The 18,040-nt window shown below is 34.0% G+C and overlaps 1 protein-coding gene across 2 annotated transcripts; it reads right to left on the bottom strand.

Annotated features, from left to right (window-relative positions):
• Window positions 1-14,814: 14,814 nt before the first annotated feature.
• LOC118745816 lies at window positions 14,815-15,687 on the bottom strand. Of its 2 annotated transcripts, XM_036479492.1 has the most exons (4): window positions 15,549-15,687; window positions 15,356-15,427; window positions 15,114-15,242; window positions 14,815-15,038 (listed from the first exon to the last, which is right to left on the bottom strand). In XM_036479492.1, exons 2-4 carry the CDS (start codon window positions 15,391-15,393, stop codon window positions 14,876-14,878), a joined length of 330 nt encoding a protein of 109 aa, XP_036335385.1. In that variant the 5' UTR covers window positions 15,394-15,427; window positions 15,549-15,687; the 3' UTR covers window positions 14,815-14,875. The 2 variants fall into 2 exon arrangements, with proteins under 2 accessions (XP_036335385.1, XP_036335384.1); XM_036479491.1 differs by having other exon boundaries at window positions 15,356-15,687.
• Between the last annotated feature and the right edge of the window lie 2,353 nt (window positions 15,688-18,040).

The raw sequence follows: 18,040 nt of genomic DNA, 5'->3' as shown, positions 1-18,040 counted from the left end.
AAATATCAATGGTAAGTCCTAGCTACCTCAAACTTGCACTTTGTTATACTAAAATTGAATGGGCTAATAACTGAGTACTTAACTTTTTTCTAAAGAGTGTAAATTGCAATACTTGGATGGAAATTTGCAGTTTTCTTTAATTTTGCATAAGGTTTGGAACTCTGATTTTTGGGGTTTTTGGTGTAGAATTAACCATATTTTTATAAAAAATTAGGAAAAAATAAAATATTTAAAAAATAGTTGCCGGTATTGTAAAAACTTCACTGTACCTAAACTTTATTGACTGACTGTATATCTTATTTAAGTTAAGTACGACAAAAACTTTCGAAGTCTTCATATACATATAAGCTTAAAAAGAACTGAATTTACTTAAAAATCAATATGCTTAAATTTAGACAAGTAAGACAAAGTGAACTAATATTTTTACTTTTAAGCAGAAAGCACTTTTGTTTTTTACTTACTACTTAAGTTTAATACTACTACTACTACTAATGTGATTTATAAATTTTTAATAAATGCGTTTAAACATTTGGGATTGTATTGTCCTTCCTTCAACCGATCGTATTTAATATAGAAGGGAAATGTTTCGACAAGCCTGATTAGAAATGTAGATCTAAGGTGACGAATTTATAATAGGTTGGGAACTATAAAAAATGGATGCAGATGGAACTAGATCTCATATGTCGAATTAGGAACTGGTTTGGAACTAAAGAAAAGGGGATGCAGAACGAACTAGATCTCATCTGTCGAATTTGGAACTGGTTCGGAACTATAGAAAAAGGGATGCAAAACGAACTAGATCTTATCTGTCGAATTTAGAACTGGTTCGGAACTAGAGCCAAAGGGATGCAACGGGGGACAATTAACACTTCCTAAGACATCGCAATATTAAATTCGCCAGTCGCTAGCATGCAAAAGATAATTAACGCGTGCTAGTCATGGTTCCAAACGCACTAGAACCGAACCAGTTCTGCACTAGTTCGTTCCCCTACAGGGTAACGCGTAATAGTCATGGTTCCAAACGCACCAGAACCGAACCAGTTCCGCACTAGTTCGTTTCCCTACAGGGTATATAAATACGCCAGAAGAAAATTTTGCAATTTCTTTTTTTGAAGGCACGGGGGCGTGGCATCTGACATATAGACTAAAATGTGAAACCCACATATTCTCTAAAACCAATTACGCTGGGGAACTGAAACCTAGCACAGATGCATAGATTGAAAATACCCTACTTACGGCGAAAAATGGTAGGTACTGGAAAAGTGGGCGTGGCACTTCCCATACAAACTTATTAACTTAACTTAACCACTTATTGTAAGGTTTTGGAATTTTATACACCTACATTTATACACATATAAAATCGCAAGAATCATTCAACTGGGAAATATTTTCTCCCAGATTTTAAAATCACATTGAATGGTTGTTGTTTCGTGCAAAAGCTTTTAGAAGTATAAGTGTGTTTATCTTCGATATTTGGCGCAGGGATTGAGAGCTATCCTAAAAAAATCATATTTATGATCACATTTGTTTCACCTTTAGAACACATGAAATTTGGTGCAACTTTGTAGCCCAGTCGTGTGATGGAAAAATATTGGGCTTTGGCCCAGTCTTGACCAAAACCCGCGTGAAACCGTCATTAGAGAAGGAAATATTATCTTCTGTTGTAAATCTTCAAGATACTTTCTCAACTGTTAACGATTCTAATGAAAAAAAGAAAGAGTTTATGTAGATGTGGACAATTTAGTTTTTAACCTCCAAGAGGCTCTCAGACAAATATAATCGAAAAACTTATTTAAAGTCTGAATTGTTATATGTGTGACATATTAGTCAGTGATGAACATCTCATCTATACATACAAATACATATGCATATTTTTTATAATTCGGTCTAATTTCAAAAGCAACTGAAGAAATTTGGAGGAGACTTGATAGGATTAGCATTAATGAATCCGGTATTAAAGTTCATAATTCGATTTTAAGTTTTCTTGTAAATTCGCTATAAATATGCTGGTGGACTTCAAATGTAATTCGCATAAAGGAGTTAGTATTTGTGACAGGTAAAACTCAAAATTGCATGAAAAAAGATGTCGAATTCCAACAACTGGGCGATACTAGTAAATAAAAAAATCTGCTTTATACCCGGTACAGTTTGTAGAAATAAACAATGTTCTTTTGAATAATAAAAATTTAGTTGTTTTTAAAATATCGTGCATTTTTTAAACAAATTATGTATTACATAAAAAAATAAATAACGAGTGTTGTAGCCTTAATAGTGTTTCCTTCACATTACAATTTTTAAAAAGGGCCAATGTAATGCTTAAAACCGTAGTCCATTATGTATGTATGAAAATTTTAAAAGAAAATGAATAATTATTATTTAAAATTAGTTTTTTCAAAAACGACTCTACAAGTTATGGGCTATACAATTTTTACACATTATTTATAACATAAATAACCCAAATTAGCAATAAAAAATGATGTGCTATAACCTTCGATTTAAAGTTGGTTCAGGCCCACCGTGAGGTAGGAAATCTGTAACCTATCTTTTAGCAAGGAAATTAGCACAATTTTTTTTAGAATGTAGCATTGATTCAGCTTTTTTGACTACTCCTCCGCTTCTCCTCATTTTGTATTTAACAATTGCCCAATATTTTTCAATTGGGCGTGATTGCGGACAATTCGGCGGGCTTTATTCTTTTGGCACTTTATCGACATTATTGCCTCGATACCAATTCATCGTTGCCCTCGAGTAATGAACACTCGCTAAGTCTGGCCAAAACTTTACTGCAGAACGGTGATGACGTATAAAAGGTAATAAGCGCTTCTCTAGACACTCTTTCATAAATAATTTAGAGGTCATTGTTGCGGATGTCACGTACGCCCGACTTTTAAGGCCACAACTGCATATTGCTTGCCAAATCATCACCTTTTTTTGCAAATTTATCAACCTTTTTATATTTAAATTTGGAAGGAACACCACGACGCTTATTTGAAGCATAAAATTTCTGACCTGGGAGTTGTTCTAGATCAGGTTTGAGATAGGTTTCGTCCTCCATTATTATGCACTAGTGATGTGAATTTTCGATACTTTCAAGTATTGATCGATACTCGATACTTTGGAAACAAGTTTCGAATAAAAGTATTCGATACTTTTACATTGAAGCTTATTGTTAACTTTAATACTTACCATAAATAATTTGTGACTATTTCAGCTATTTGGGGATATATTTCTCCCATTCTTTCCACCACGCGAGCGGATCTCGATGTCTCTCCAATAAATCTTCTTGAACATGTTGATTACCCTCAACTATGGCAGACGTTAAACAACTTTTGTGAAGTTACATAGATTTCGATCAAAATCACTCCATAGAGAATTTCCGTTTGTTTGATCGACGTTGTGTTCCGGTAAATTCTCATTTTGTAACCTGGTTATACACTGCAACCCGTTACTTTGCTGTGCCAACGCTTGTTATGAAAATATATTTTGACGATGATGATTGAGTATCGAAGTATCGACATAATTTTTTCAATACTCATCGAATTCTCAAATTGCTTATCAGTATCAAATACATACTATTCGATGCTCGATACTATTCACATCACTATTATGCATCTACTGAATTTTGTCAACACTTTATCGTAAAGTAGGCGAGTGCGTTTTTTTGGCTGTTAATTGTTTATTTTTTTGCACTTTGTTTTCGCTTTCTTTCACTGCCTTGAATTTCTTTATAACGTTTTATAACCGTAGAAGCAGTTGTTTTTAGAAATTTTAATGCTTTTGCTATCTTATTCCTCGACCAAGTTGGATTTTCCACAAATTTGTTCACAATCGCTTTTCGAGTAGGGAATTCCATCGCGTTTGAAATGAATAACTGACAAGCAAATCATGGCAAATTTGATTCATATAACGGTTTTATCATTGTCTGCAAAAGTGTACACAATTTTTTTAGTACACTCTACAAATGACCTTGTAGAAATCGCTTGAGCGTGTACAGATTTTGGGTGAACAGTTCTTTAGGAATCTGGTAGCTATAGGTTTTCCTAGATTATTGTGGGTTCCATTTTGAGAAGATTCTAAGGATATTTAAAGTGACGGGTGAAAGGCATCTTCAGGCAAAGCTAGGGGATTACAGCTTGTCAAAGACTATAGAGATACATCATCTACATACACTTAGTCAAGTAATTTGCCAAATCTATTCTGAGAACTGTTTATTTGAGAGAGACCGGATTCAAAAAGCCACTTAAAAAGTCGTTGAATTATCTCTAATACGGATGGTTTAAGCGTGGAGAATACTGATTTCAAAACAGTAGAGTGCTTGAAGCAAAATGATAAGTCTGATTGAGGAGGTATATAACTTATAAAGCGTTCTCATTGAGCCATTAACTCGAGTTTATGGGGCATTTTGGAGTTTAACGCTTAACTCTGCTCTTAAACTCACAGTTTACCATACAAAAAATATCATTAAACTTTCCTTAAAGACCATTTTTTTTGGAGTTTATGCGAATGCAACCCTTTTTTTGACCCGGTTCGGTTTGTGTCTTTGATAATCCAAACCTGCAACCAACTTACCGACAGTTAGTCCGTTCCCGTACTGCAGGATTTTATCAAAAATAGTCCGAGGTCATTCCGTGCACATAAATCCAGAAAATCAAGAATCTATCGATGCAAAAACAAAAAATGTGGCTGGATAGAAATTTCGTGCTGATTTCAAGCCTACTAAAGTTATCTAGTGGAAGTAAAATATAAAGAAGATACCAATGGTTAAGGTATTTTGATTTTTTTAGATATTATTAACTAGCAAATACCCGGCGTGCTTAGCAACGCCTCGTGAGTAATTTCGCATCAAAGTTGAGGAGAAACCGTATTGAAACTCAAATGGGAAAACCTCTTCAGGGGTTGAATTTTGTCTATTAGTACCCATAATTCATCTGGGCGGAAATTGTAACCCTAGTACATATGTATGTACATATAATGTGTTGTAATCGATTGGTGATAATAATAAAATTTAAGATCTATCTTCGAAAATCAGTGCCGTATCAGTTCAGTATCATAGCTAATCAGCATCGATCAGTGATACCAATTCACACACATCCGTAGTATGTCGTCCGGTACTTTCAGTAATATGAAGTTCACTGAAACCAAGATGACTTATTTTACTAATGATCAGTTGTCAATTATTGCCATATTATATAATTCTGGATAATTCCGTACCCACTCGATTAATTTTCCCTCCATATTAAACAAAATTTGCAATAGAATACCGTCAGCTCGTCAGGGAAATACACAAACAAATCTTTGCCGAGTTAACTACACTCTAAAAAATGTTGCTTTAAATTTAAGCATATTAAAAAAGGTAACCAGTTTCCTCTCTTAATGTATGCAAATTTGCACACCGTGTTAATCAATTTATATACTGCTTTTTTACTTTTACTGCCATATGTGTGGCGTAGAACAAATTTGAAATTTGTTTGCTGAATTCTAAACACTCAAAGCCAAATTCACAGTGCGTAGTTAACTCAGAATCTTCAGTTAACTACAGGTTTTCAGTACAGCACCTTAAATTTGGCCCTTAGGGCCGGTAATTTAACTATTTTAAAGTATAGTTAAATCATTACTTAAACTTAAATAAAAAAATTTCTATCGAATTTTCTTAGTGTTCATAATTACAAAGTTTACACATAAAGTGTTTAAAATTTACTCTAAAAGTTTTTTGTTTAAATTAACACATATTAAGAGAGGTTACCAGTTTCCTCTCCTAATGTGTGCAAATTTTGCCACCGTGTTAACAAAATTAAACACTGCCTGTTTACTTTTACATACCGAATTTGTCGCGTAAAGCTAAATGACACATAAAATGTACTTAATTTCTATTTTTAGTAGGAAATGTATTTTTTCGTTAAGAACGTTAGCAATTTTAAACACTTTATGTGTATATTTTAAAAAATCTCATGTTCATAAATCCAGTCTTGAACATCTTATGCGTATACTTACACAGATTTTATCTGAAAATAAACACTTTTCAGTAGCAGTTTTACATGCAGTTTTTAGAGTGTAAAACAAATTGCGGAACGAATACTGAAGCAGCACTGACGGTAAAAAACGGCAATGTGCCAGACGGTCTGAAAAACTCTATTTGGGACTGGGGCAACGATATTATATTTTTCACTGGCACTGACAGGTGCGGCACTGATATGTGTAGATATACTTTTATTGTAAAAATCCTGGGCGGAGGGGGAAGGTGCGGGGCCCCTCAAACTCCCCCCACTAGAAAGAGGACAGTCCCCGCTTTCTAAAAAGGTGAAGGCCCCCCTTGGGCTCCTCCCACAGGCCCCTAGGGAACCGTTTGAATAAGGGGGAAAAACGAAATTTTCTTAGGCAAACTGAGCAGTTTGAAGTGGAATATGACCCAACTAACCAAAACCGTGGGATTTTTTAATAAAAGAAATTATGCCAAATTAGATATCGGGCGATTTGAATAAAGAATAAAAAAGTTAATTAAAAATAGAAAAAACAAGTTTCTATAAAAAAAAATGTTCTTTTTAGCAAATGTATTTTTGCGTAGAATTCCTTTTTGCGTAGGCGGCCTTCGGCCGCACTTAGGGATTATAACCCTCAGGCAGTAGATTTCTCCTTTCTGTGTTGCCAAAGAAGGGGGTCTGAACACCTTTTACAGAGAACACCTTTCTGCGTAGGCGGCATTCGGCCGCACTTAGGGATTATAACCCTCAGGCAGTAGAATTCTCCTTTCTGTGTTGCCAAAGAAGGGGGGCTGAACACCTTTTGCACAGAACACCTTTCTGCGTAGGCGGCCTTCGGCAGCACTTAGAGATCATAACCCTCAGGCAGTAGAATTCTCCTTTCTGTTTTGCGAAGAAAAGGAGCTGAACACCTTTTCAGAGAACACCGTTGTATATTTTTAATGCTTACTATCTTCTTTTGTTTCTCATTCTTTTGCATATTTTGGAGCTTGACAACTGAACTCCGCCATTTAATTTGCATATGCAACCAAAGTCAGACGCGTGATTTCGAAGGTGCTTTATTTAATGAATTGTGATTAATTGGTTAATATTAAAGTCGTAAAGCAAGTTATAGCTAATCGAGTAAAGTGTAAAGTGAAGGAGAATACAAAAATGTATTGGTGAAGTGGCTGCTTTAAGGAAAATAGGAGTGATAAATGTACGCTAATTTCCGAATTTTACAAAAAGGGCATATTTCTAACCCAATTTGTAAATAAATTAGTGACCAAAATTCACAAAAGTGAGTGTTAAAATAATTTGGACGGAATAGCCCGAAATAGTTGTGAGCGCTACTAAACCCCACCCCAAAAAACTCAGCCTTTGACGCACTTGCTAATTTATTAACTTCGCGAAAACAATGTGCCGAATTCCCATGAAGCCCAACAAGTAGACACATATGTACATCATTTATTTGCTGTTGCTTGTGCATGCCACTACAGCGTTGGAAAAATGGAATTCGGCTTGACACCCTGTAGGGAAAACACGAACTAGTGAACCAAATTTCTAGTTCAGTACTAGTTCTTTTTCGCCAAAAACGAACCAGTCCGATAGTAACTAGTCCCGCACCAGTCCAAAAGCAGTGAAATGTGGTACTTTCACTATACTATTTTATTTCAAATTTTAAACGCAGGGAAGGTAATCATTATGAGAAAAATAATTTAAATCAGCATTTAATCATTATTTTATGAATTATTATTGAGTTTTATTTTTTCGCTCAAACGGAAATAATTATTATTTGATTTTTATTTTTGGGATTACAAATAATGATTATTTTATGATTTTTATTTTTTCGCGCAGAGATTATCATTAATTTTGAGTTTTATTTTTCCACTTAAAAATAATGATAATTTATAAAATTGAAAAGGCCATACAGACGCAACCTACTGAAATTTTTACCTGAAAAGTTGGGGTCTTATTCCTCTTATAAGGGTGCGGCTACCTCTCAAAAGGATACGTCGGTAATCACGCTGGTATAATTTTTGAGTTGCTTAATAACCATTATACTTAGTGATTCCATAAACAAAGCCCAAGATCCTGAAGGACAATTGAGAAAGGCAATTCAGTTGCAGAAAAAGAGGCATTTAAAAAAAAACAGTGTCTAAATAATTATCACTTTCTCACTAAGTTTATTGAAAAATGCAAGCCAATAGAGCTACCTTTTTTTTAAGAAAAGACAAATTAATTTTTTTTTTATGCAATCCAACACAGCTACCTTAATACAGTCAGTCAATAAAGTTTAGGTACAACGAATTTTTTACAATACGGGCAACTATTTTTTAAATAATTTAGTTTTCGGTAATTTTTTATAAAAATATGGTCAATTCTACAACAAAATCCCCAAAGATCAGAGTTCCAAACCTTGTGCAAAATTTAAGAAAATTCTAAAAATTTCATTAAAATAATTCACTTTCTATTTACGCTCTCTAGAAAAAGTTTTTTAGCCCATTCAATTTTATTATAATGAAGTGCAAGTGTGAGGAAGCTAGGACTTACCAAACAACCAAAAAAAATTGAAAAATATCAATGGTAAGTCCTAGCTACCTCAAACTTGCACTTTGTTATACTAAAATTGAATGGGCTAATAACTGAGTACTGAACTTTATTCTAAAGAGTGTAAATTGCAATACTTGGATGGAAATTCGCAGAGTTTTCTTTAATTTTGCATAAGGTTTGGAACTCGCTTAAAAAGAACTGAATTTACTTAAAAATCAATATGCTTAAATTTAGACAAGTAAAACAAAGTGAACTAATATTTTTACTTTTAAGCAGAACGCAGTTTTGTTTTTTACTTACTACTTAAGTTTAATACTACTACTACTACTAATGTGGTTTATAAATTTTTAATAAATGCGTTTAAACATTTGTGATTGTATTGTCCTTCCTTCAACCGATCGTATTTAATATAGAAGGGAAATGTTTCGACAAGCCTGATTAGAAATGTAGATCTAAGGTGACGAATTTATAGCAGGTTGGGAACTACATATAATAAACATTTGTGATTGTATTGCCCTTCCTTCAACCGATCGTCCTTAATATAGAAGGGAAATGTTTCGACAAGCCTGATTAGAAATGTAGCTCTAAGGTGGCGAATTTATAACAGGTTTGGAACTAGAACTAGATCTCATCTGTCGAATTAGGAACTGGTTTGGAACTAAAGAAAAGGGGATGCAGAACGAACTCGATCTCATCTGTCGTATTTGGAACTTGTTCGGAACTATATAAAAAGGGATGCAAAACGAACTAGATCTTATCTGTCGAATTTAGAACTGGTTCGGAACTAGAGCCAAAGGGATACAACGGGGGACAATTGACACTTCCTAGGACATCGCAATGTTAAATTCACCAGTCGCTAGCATGCAAAAGAGAATTAACGCGTACTAGTCATGGTTCCAAACGCACTAGAACCGAACCAGTTCCGCACTAGTTCGTTTCCCTACAGGGCAGATGCAGGATTCCCATAAAAAACAGGGCTAAATTACTTTACCATATCAATTCTAATTTGAACATACTTATGTACACAAATATGTATGCATGTATTAAAATCTAATTCGATTGATTGAATGTTGATCTGTTGAACTAACATTGGCCGTGTTTTATTTGTCCCGAAATTTGAGCTATTAGCTTATTTTGTATGGAGGACTTACCCAACATAATTATATTAGCTTATGAAAAGCTATCTTGGCTTGTATATTGAACAAGAGGCATTGCCATTCAGCATCAGAAATTTTCTCCGTCAGCCAATCAGAAAGAGGCAAAAACTTACTTTGACACTATTTGCAGTCAAACAACTGTCAAAATTAGGCTAACATAGGAAATATGCTAATTTCGTTTTATTTGACCAAGATTTAGCTATTTGCTAGTGATGGTTGAATAAAACATGCCCATTGTTGAGTTTTGCTTTGTGCAGAATTTGCATGAAGCGAAACAGCCATTTCCTTGCTGTTATATATTCTGTATGCTGCTCAGTGTTGCCGCGAATCTTTTTAGTGGTAGCCAAATTCCTTTAAAAAAATGGCTAAAAAAAGTCGTTGTGGCTAAAAATGGCAGCTAAATTTTTTTACTTACATATACATATATAAGTATACACGTAAACATTTTCAATAAGTGATGGTATAGAAAAACAATGAACTCTGGAAAAAGCTTATTATTATTATATTATTTTATCCAACCAAAAACTTGAGCTAATTTCACCACTCACGACACCAGCATGCTGGTACAATCATAAAATTTTCAAATAGTGTTTGAAGTCGCACCAGCAGCTGGTACAATCACACCACAAGAACATACATGGTCAATCGACTTGTTGGGCCATTTAACAAATTAAGCATATTAAGGTCCGTAAACTTATCTATTTTAAACTATAGTTAAATCGTTAATAAATAAGTTAGCAGCCCTAACAATTTTACGGTATGTATGTATAAAAACGTAGGGAACATACAATACATATATATATCAGTCTTTCTTAGTTTAAAAATTCATCTCTTACATAAATGAAAAAAAATATTAGATCAAATTAAGCATATACAACTTTTTCATGCCAAGTATGAATAAATTCTCCAAAGGGCTAAAAAAGGGCTAGGGGCAATTTTAAATTTATGTGGCCAAAAAAAGTATGTGGTAGCTCAATCTAGCCACCAAAGGGCTAAAACGGCAACACTGATGCTACAGCGATGTAAAATAAGGTTTCTGCTGCGCAGCGACAACTGATTTTTTAAAGAACTTCGTCTTTATGAAATAAAAGAAAAGCTGAAGGTGAATGTACATATCGTCGTCTCAGAAAACGGATGTCGAATGTTACAAAACACGGTTTTGAGAAAATTGACTTTGAAGTTTAAGGTCGAATTAATCCTGTACGTAGATTTTTGTAACTTTTGAAGGAGACGTAGTTGGTGTTATTAGTTTTGATTTTCCATATTTTTACATTTAATATCTCTTAACGTTAATGAGAAAATTTACTTTTCATTCCGTATACATTTGTCGTAAGTAGCGTTTACTCACCACTTTGTTTTGTCCACAGAACATACGACAATAGTAAAGTATCTATTTCAACGACGATGGTATAATTTGATGAAAAAACCAGACATATTTATTAAATAATGATTACTTATTAGAAAAAACATAACAAAAACATAATCATGTATTTAATAAAAAAAATCTGTACATCTCTTATGCTGTAAATATGTTACGAACATACGTTTTCTTTATATAAAAACAAAAAACAATACTTAAATTCAGTCTTTTGTACATTTTTAATTCTTTCATTTCATTGGAGACTCAGTGCAAGCTAAAATTTAAAAATTTAAAATTTTAAAATTAGTTACTTAGTTTAATTTTCAATTTTAATTGTATCGTTATAGTAGAGGACCATCGAATTGTCGTAAGTTCAAAGTTTTGCGATACATACGACAAATGTTTTATGATTAAAAAAAGATTACATTTGTATGGGAATTTGTCGTATGTGCCACATACGACAAATGTTTTATGATTAAAAAAAAGGTACGTTTGTATGGGAATTTGTCGTATGTGACGCATTTTCAGCACATATAACAAAAGGCATACCCAATCATTAATATTATATAACATACGACAAAATGCGCACGAAATATCTCAAAAACTAATGGAGATATAAAAAAATGGATTGCAGAAATCGAAAGAGCATGTCCAACTTAGTAAATCTGCATCAAAATCCCAAAATCGTCATTTTGCACATTCGTCATCCGTTTTCTGAGGCGACGATATGTATGCCACACCAAGAAGCACAGTATACCAGTAGAGAAGGTTTTTGTTGTTGTGACTGTTAATTTGGTCCCCATAAAGGACTTGAGGGTTGCCAGCAACTGTTTTGCCGCATTCAGGTTGCTGTGCAGCAAAATAATGTGGTGAAAAATTTTAACATCGGATAAATGGCGAGAGAAATATTGTTATGCGCTTTATATGTAAACATGGACGTCATAAAATGTTTTATACTTCAATACAACTAATTAGCGCTATTTTTGCAATTCGAAGTGATCTTAAAAATATTTGTAGTGAAATATGTACATTATGAGTTAAATGGAAACTATCTTATATGTAAAAATATATTCCGACTTACTTCAAATAAATGAAGTAAAATGTTTTATATATGGATCTAATTTGAATAATAATATTTAGTACTTTCATCTATATTGCTTTTATTGTAAGTTTTCACGAGTAGTTGCAGTTTTCTGCAATTGTCTCTGGCCGACTATACATGCTAAAGCTAAATAATTTCACAATTTCTATCCTATTAAACGTTTATATTTTAATAAAATGTGATCAATTACTTAAGAATATATAATTTTCGATCAAACTATAACACTGAATGCTTGAGAAACAATTATTTAAATCAAGTGATCAATAGTGAACGCACTCGGGGCGAATTTTGGAACACGGAGCGAATTATGCATATTAACACTAAATAATTTCTAACTTTCTACCGTATTATACGTTTATATTTCAATTTAATATGATTAATTACTTATTAATATATAAACTCCGATCAAACTTCACTACTGAATGCTTTACAAACAATATTTGAATCAAAAGATCAATAGTGAACGCACTCGGAGCGAATTTTGGAACACGATATAAAATATGCATGTTAAGACTAAATAGTTTCTCATAAGCTTATGCTTTAATATAATATAATTATCTACTGAAGAATATATTAACTCAGATCAAACTATAGTATTAATTATTTGACAAACTATTTAAATCAAATGATCAACAGTGAGTGCGCTCGGAGCGAATTTTGGAACACTTCATAAAATATTTACAGAGGAAGTACATTATTTGGTAGAGATCAAAATGTATTTAACAAAGTGTGATTGAATTTGACATTGCTCTCAGAAGAACCATCCTATAAAGTCAAATTGAAAAAAATTTGTACGAATTTTGAATCGTTTGTTTATATTTTTTTACATAATAGTATCTTAAAAGAGAGCCGCCCTGAGTTGTCAATAACACCTTGGGCCGTATGCATAAAAACTAAGCAATTACTTTTTCTCAGATTTTCATACCTTTCACTTAAATTTATTTGAAAAAATTGAGTGAAAGGTCTGAAATTTTAAGAAAAAGCATTTGCTTAGGTTTTATGCGTACGGCCCCTTGTTTAATACACCCATGATACAAATAGTTGAAGATAAAACCGCATAATTCGTCGGCCATCATTTACTTTTTGTAGTTTGTCTATTTTATAAAATTGAAATTTTGAGAGCAACTCAAATGCCTATTAAAGGTAAAACAAAAAACAAATAGATGAAAATATTGAAATTTTCATTTATTTGAGACTGATATTGAGAATGTATTTGTGAGATTGGAAATTTGAAAACATTTTTGTAATGTTAGCAAACTTTAAAAATGTTCAGGCTGCCTTTCAACGGTTTTACCTTCAGATTTTTGTAGCATGAATACACCTTGGTCAAGATATCACGAACAAATTTTCCTTTATTTATTTTTACTTAAAATCCTTAAATATGAATCTTCATTTTTTTCTGTAGAATACGTAATAATTTTTTTTTTATCGATTTAAAAAAAGGGAAGACAGTCGGATCTACGTAACCAGAACGACCTGAATGCGCATTGAAGTCGGTTGTATTTTTTGCTTAAAATTATCTGTTATTATTGAGATACAGTTTCGCTACTATTTAGAGATTTCTCGACATACTTTTTCATATTACCGTTATTTATTATTTTTCTTATTAGTCATTTATATGTTTAGGACTTACTGTGGGTGCTTTAAGATTCATTTTGCAAATATGTATGTACATATAAAAAACAATTGCGATATTTTATTTTAAATTATGAGTTTTATTCGTGTAATTTTTTATGTTTAATAGTTTTGAGAACATTTTTTGGTTCTGTCGATTTTTTTATTGCATGCCTTAAACTTTTTTACTTTAAGTTATAATGTTGAAGATATGCCTTCTGCCTTTGTCAAGCACTTAAGCTAGGTGCGAGAAATTTAGCATATGCGCGTAAGAGCATAGAGTAGGAATACGGCTGTGCTGCCGCGATTCTCCAACATCTTGTCAAAGGAGAAAACATATTGGTGGCGGAATCCATCGTAGTCCAATTTTTCTTAAAATCTACGAAAAAGCGATCACTGAATCTGAACTGCTATGTGTATTCAAAGCAAGCGCTGCGTTCGTAGCTACTCGAACTTAATAGCATTTTCGTAAATTTCACGAAAAATCGGACTACGATGGATTCTATGATAGCCTTGATTAGTTCGTGCGATTATGACTTATGGATCGATTATGGATGGGAACGGAACCTCAGTTGGGTTGCCGATGGACAGCGCCACTGAAATGAAAATGTTTTTTATTATGAATAGCAATAATTAAGTTTCATAAAGTTCAAGGTGGTACAATTTAAAAAAAAGTTGAAAAAAGAAATAAAGTATCTCAATCAAAAATTCCCGGCAGCCACAAAAACGCACTTGCCAATATAGCAACTTAGTTGCCAGCTTTCAGTTGCTAGTTGCCATCGGTAATACTATTTCAGCCACTGGCCAACCAACTGAAGTTCGGTTGTCCTCCGTAGTCGACCCATAAAATCGGAACCGAATTTGCATGCACGTTCTGCTGAACGATAAATATTTTGTAAATGTGTGCTCTGTCCGCTAACGAATTCCAGCCATGTGTGAAATATCGTATGTGAAGCCTCCGTCTGACTTAACGATTGTTAAAGGCATGCCAGAAGATGTTTCATCATATGTTTTCGGCCATCGTCTTCTTCGAGTATGTTCATCGATACCAAAAACTTTACAACCTCTATGTGCCAGCAGCCCTTAGTGTTTTTGCCAATGACATGGTACTATTGCACTGTTAATAACCAAATTAAGCCCCAGTTGCATTCACACGTGATATAATAACAAGTGTCGACAAGCTGTGGGAATGCCCAGCAGATGGCGTTTGTTCAGCTATCGAAATCATTACACCGACGGCGGTGGGCAGTTCTGCTGGAACATATTTACCACAGCAGTGGTTGCGGCGTTTTGTTCTGCAACAATAGCGTGCAATGATGACATGTCATATAATGTCGACGAACAAAGATATAAAATTTAAAATGACTAACCTTATTCCCGGCTGATTTGGGAGACCACCATTGGTCACGACCAGAACGCATTTACCAAGAGGAAAAACCGCAGGGATGGCAGTAGTTCTTGCAATCACCGTTGATGATGCTGTGTTTGTAATTAATAGTCTGAAAATACAAAAAAAAAATGCATTAATGAAATCTTATACACATCAAATAAATAAATTTCAATAATTTGTTTACCATTTCACAAACCGAATTACCAAGAAATAGAAACTCACCGCGATGCGATACAGAAATAAAACCAACAGGGCTGCATTTTCTTGGTAAACAACACAAGCGCTCAGAGCAAACTGATCCTCAAAATTATTTTGTGAAAAATAATAGTTGAAAAGAGTTTTTACACATGATTATCACATTAACTCATAAGTGCAAATTATTGTGATTATTTTTAGTTGCATATAATTTTATTACCTTAGGCTTTTTTTAAATGTTTTCTAATATTCATTCTTTTGGGACCCAAAAGCAACCATGCGCTCAATTTCTTGTGGGAAAATTTGGTCCCTATAAAGGACTTTCACCACGAATCTGCTACGAAAACAAAAACCTTTTCTACTGGTATACTGTGCCAAGAAGCTTACAGTGAGCATGTGCCGATATCGCAGCATGCAACATTTTGAAGTAAAAAAAAAACAGTTGTCAAACGAAATACACGATGTAAAGTGTTTCTTTGTTTTGAACGCAGCGCTGCTTGTACATAAATTTCGCTTTACGCACAGCGTTCAGCCTTAACCAGAGAACATATAAGAACGAGAAGGTGCAAACGACTCAGTGGAAATCATTGTGGTATGGAATTTTCATTTTCTGAAACGTTTCTAGTAAGGAATGTAATAGACATTTGGAGTGCAATGATTCTGTTAAATTCCGAGGTAGAAACACAGAAATAAATGTTTATCAACAGATACGTGTTTTGCCAGCAGCATCTGGCAACATGTGTGTTTAAAACGAAAACCTGCCAAATTTTCGTTTTAAAATTGTATTTTTTCATGTTTAAAATTTTTATACCCGAGCGCACTTGGGCACAAGGGTATATTAATTTCGTTCACATAACGGTTGTTTGTAACAACCAAAACGATTCGAGATAGATATAGACAAATGCACGGTGCAGCGAACAAAGGTGGCGCCGTCAGTGGTACCGCTACTTTGGTTTTGCCGATTTTGACAGTTGTGGTAACTTGTAAATAAACCTTTGTTTACAAATCAGCGAAAGAGAAATTTGAATTATAAGTGAAAAATCAGTTTAAATCGTGTTAATTTGCAATTTGTGAGTGATTTTTGAGTTGAAGACTGCGTAAAAACTAATACAATGAAGTGCTGTGTGTTAAATTGCGACAACCGTCAAGATGCAAGACGCGTAGATGCAAGTGTAGCGCTGGGACGAATCGCTGCATTTTGTGTACATAGGGCACGGCAAAGCCGTTCCCGAAATGATTCTCTATTATTATACTAACAGCATTTCCTCACAATGATTTTGTTTCTGCTCCACGCAGCCTCTTTTAGCAAGTTAACTAATCAGTCCCGCAGAGATGCTGCTGCAGTTTTCTGCAGCAGCCTTAAATGCAAAGCAATGGAGTGCACTAAAACGTTTGCTGAAGCAGCCTCAATTGCATAGCAATGGAGAGCACTACAATGTTCACTGTTCTCTAATAGATTAGGTGAAAAATGCAATAATTACGCATTTAGCAAAATTAAAACACGTTTTTCGCAGTAAAGTGAACTGCTTTGGCTGTTTCAACTCGTTCTTCTTTTCGCTCTATTCTTTGTTTACTTGTGGTACACAAATGTCAACGCCCAGGACGGCGCAATCTTGTATTCTATCATTCTTGAGACAAATGTATACATAAATGCTCAGAATGAATAGAGAAATCGATTAAGCCATGTCTGTCTGTCCGTAGGTCCGTCCGTCCGTGTACACGATTACTCGAGCAAAAATTGAGATATCTCAACGAAATTTGGTATGTAGGTTTTCGTTAATCCAAGGTAGGTTGGTATTGAAAATGGGCGAAATCGGACTGTAACCACGCCCACCTCCCATATAACGGTAATTTCCAGAAATACGAAAACTGCGATATTTTAGGAACTACTGAAGATAATTCTCTCAAAATTGACATTTACAATAATTTTCAGACGAAAAAATTTTTGGAAAATTGGCGTAGCCACGCCTACTTATGGTTACATGTGTATATCTTGTTAACCGCTGCGCCAATTTATCCCAAACTTGGCATAGTTGTTGGCCTTGGTACAGCATACTAAATGGCCGGACAATCGGACAATAACCACGCCCACATCCCATATAACGGTACTTTAGAGAAATACAAAATCTTCGATAAATCAGTAAATATTAAAGCTTATTTGTTCAAAATTGATGCTTGCAACGATTCTTTACTAAGAAATACGTTTATGGAAAAATTTTGGAAAATGGGCGTGGCACCGCCCACTTATGATCACATATATGTATGTCGGTAACTGTCAATTTGTACCAAACTCGGTATGGTTATTGTGCTTGCCATATGAAAGAAAAACGTTGAAAATTATTGAAATCGGACTAAAATTACGGCCGCTTTTCATATAACGGTAAATTTCGAATATTTCAAAATTTAAAGACGCTAATTTACTCAAAATTGATACACACCGGCTTACCATCTAGCGGAAGGTTTCGGAAAGGTGAAAAGCCATATATTTAATACTTGCCCCGGGTATTTAATGTTCGGCTCCGCCCGAACTTAAACTTTCTTACTTGTTTTACTTAATTATGCACATTAATAAATGAGTAAACATTTTTGTGTTCATAAGTTTGTACATACATATGAACATAAACAAATTTTGCCGCGATTTATCTTTTTTGGCTACGTTTATAATTTGAGTTTGAGATGATGTTTAGTAGAAACACCTTAGGGAACGTACCG

This window comes from Rhagoletis pomonella, unplaced genomic scaffold (assembly GCF_013731165.1).
Source record: "Rhagoletis pomonella isolate Grant_MI unplaced genomic scaffold, Rhpom_1.0 Rhpom_scaffold_00009, whole genome shotgun sequence".
Lineage (NCBI taxonomy): Eukaryota > Metazoa > Arthropoda > Insecta > Diptera > Tephritidae > Rhagoletis > Rhagoletis pomonella.
This window is presented reverse-complemented; position numbering and strand designations above follow the sequence as displayed.

What these genes read in the sequence shown, in the direction of transcription:
- LOC118745816 (XM_036479491.1), bottom strand. Translation starts at nt 15,393, where the DNA reads ATGCAGCCCTGTTGGTTTTATTTCTGTATCGCATCGCG. An exon ending in TATTTCTGTATCGCATCGCG is followed by an intron (nt 15,243 to 15,355) that starts GTGAGTTTCTAT and finishes TTGTATTTTCAG; the next exon opens with ACTATTAATTACAAACACAG. An exon ending in CCAAATCAGCCGGGAATAAG is followed by an intron (nt 15,039 to 15,113) that starts GTTAGTCATTTT and finishes CTATTGTTGCAG; the next exon opens with AACAAAACGCCGCAACCACT.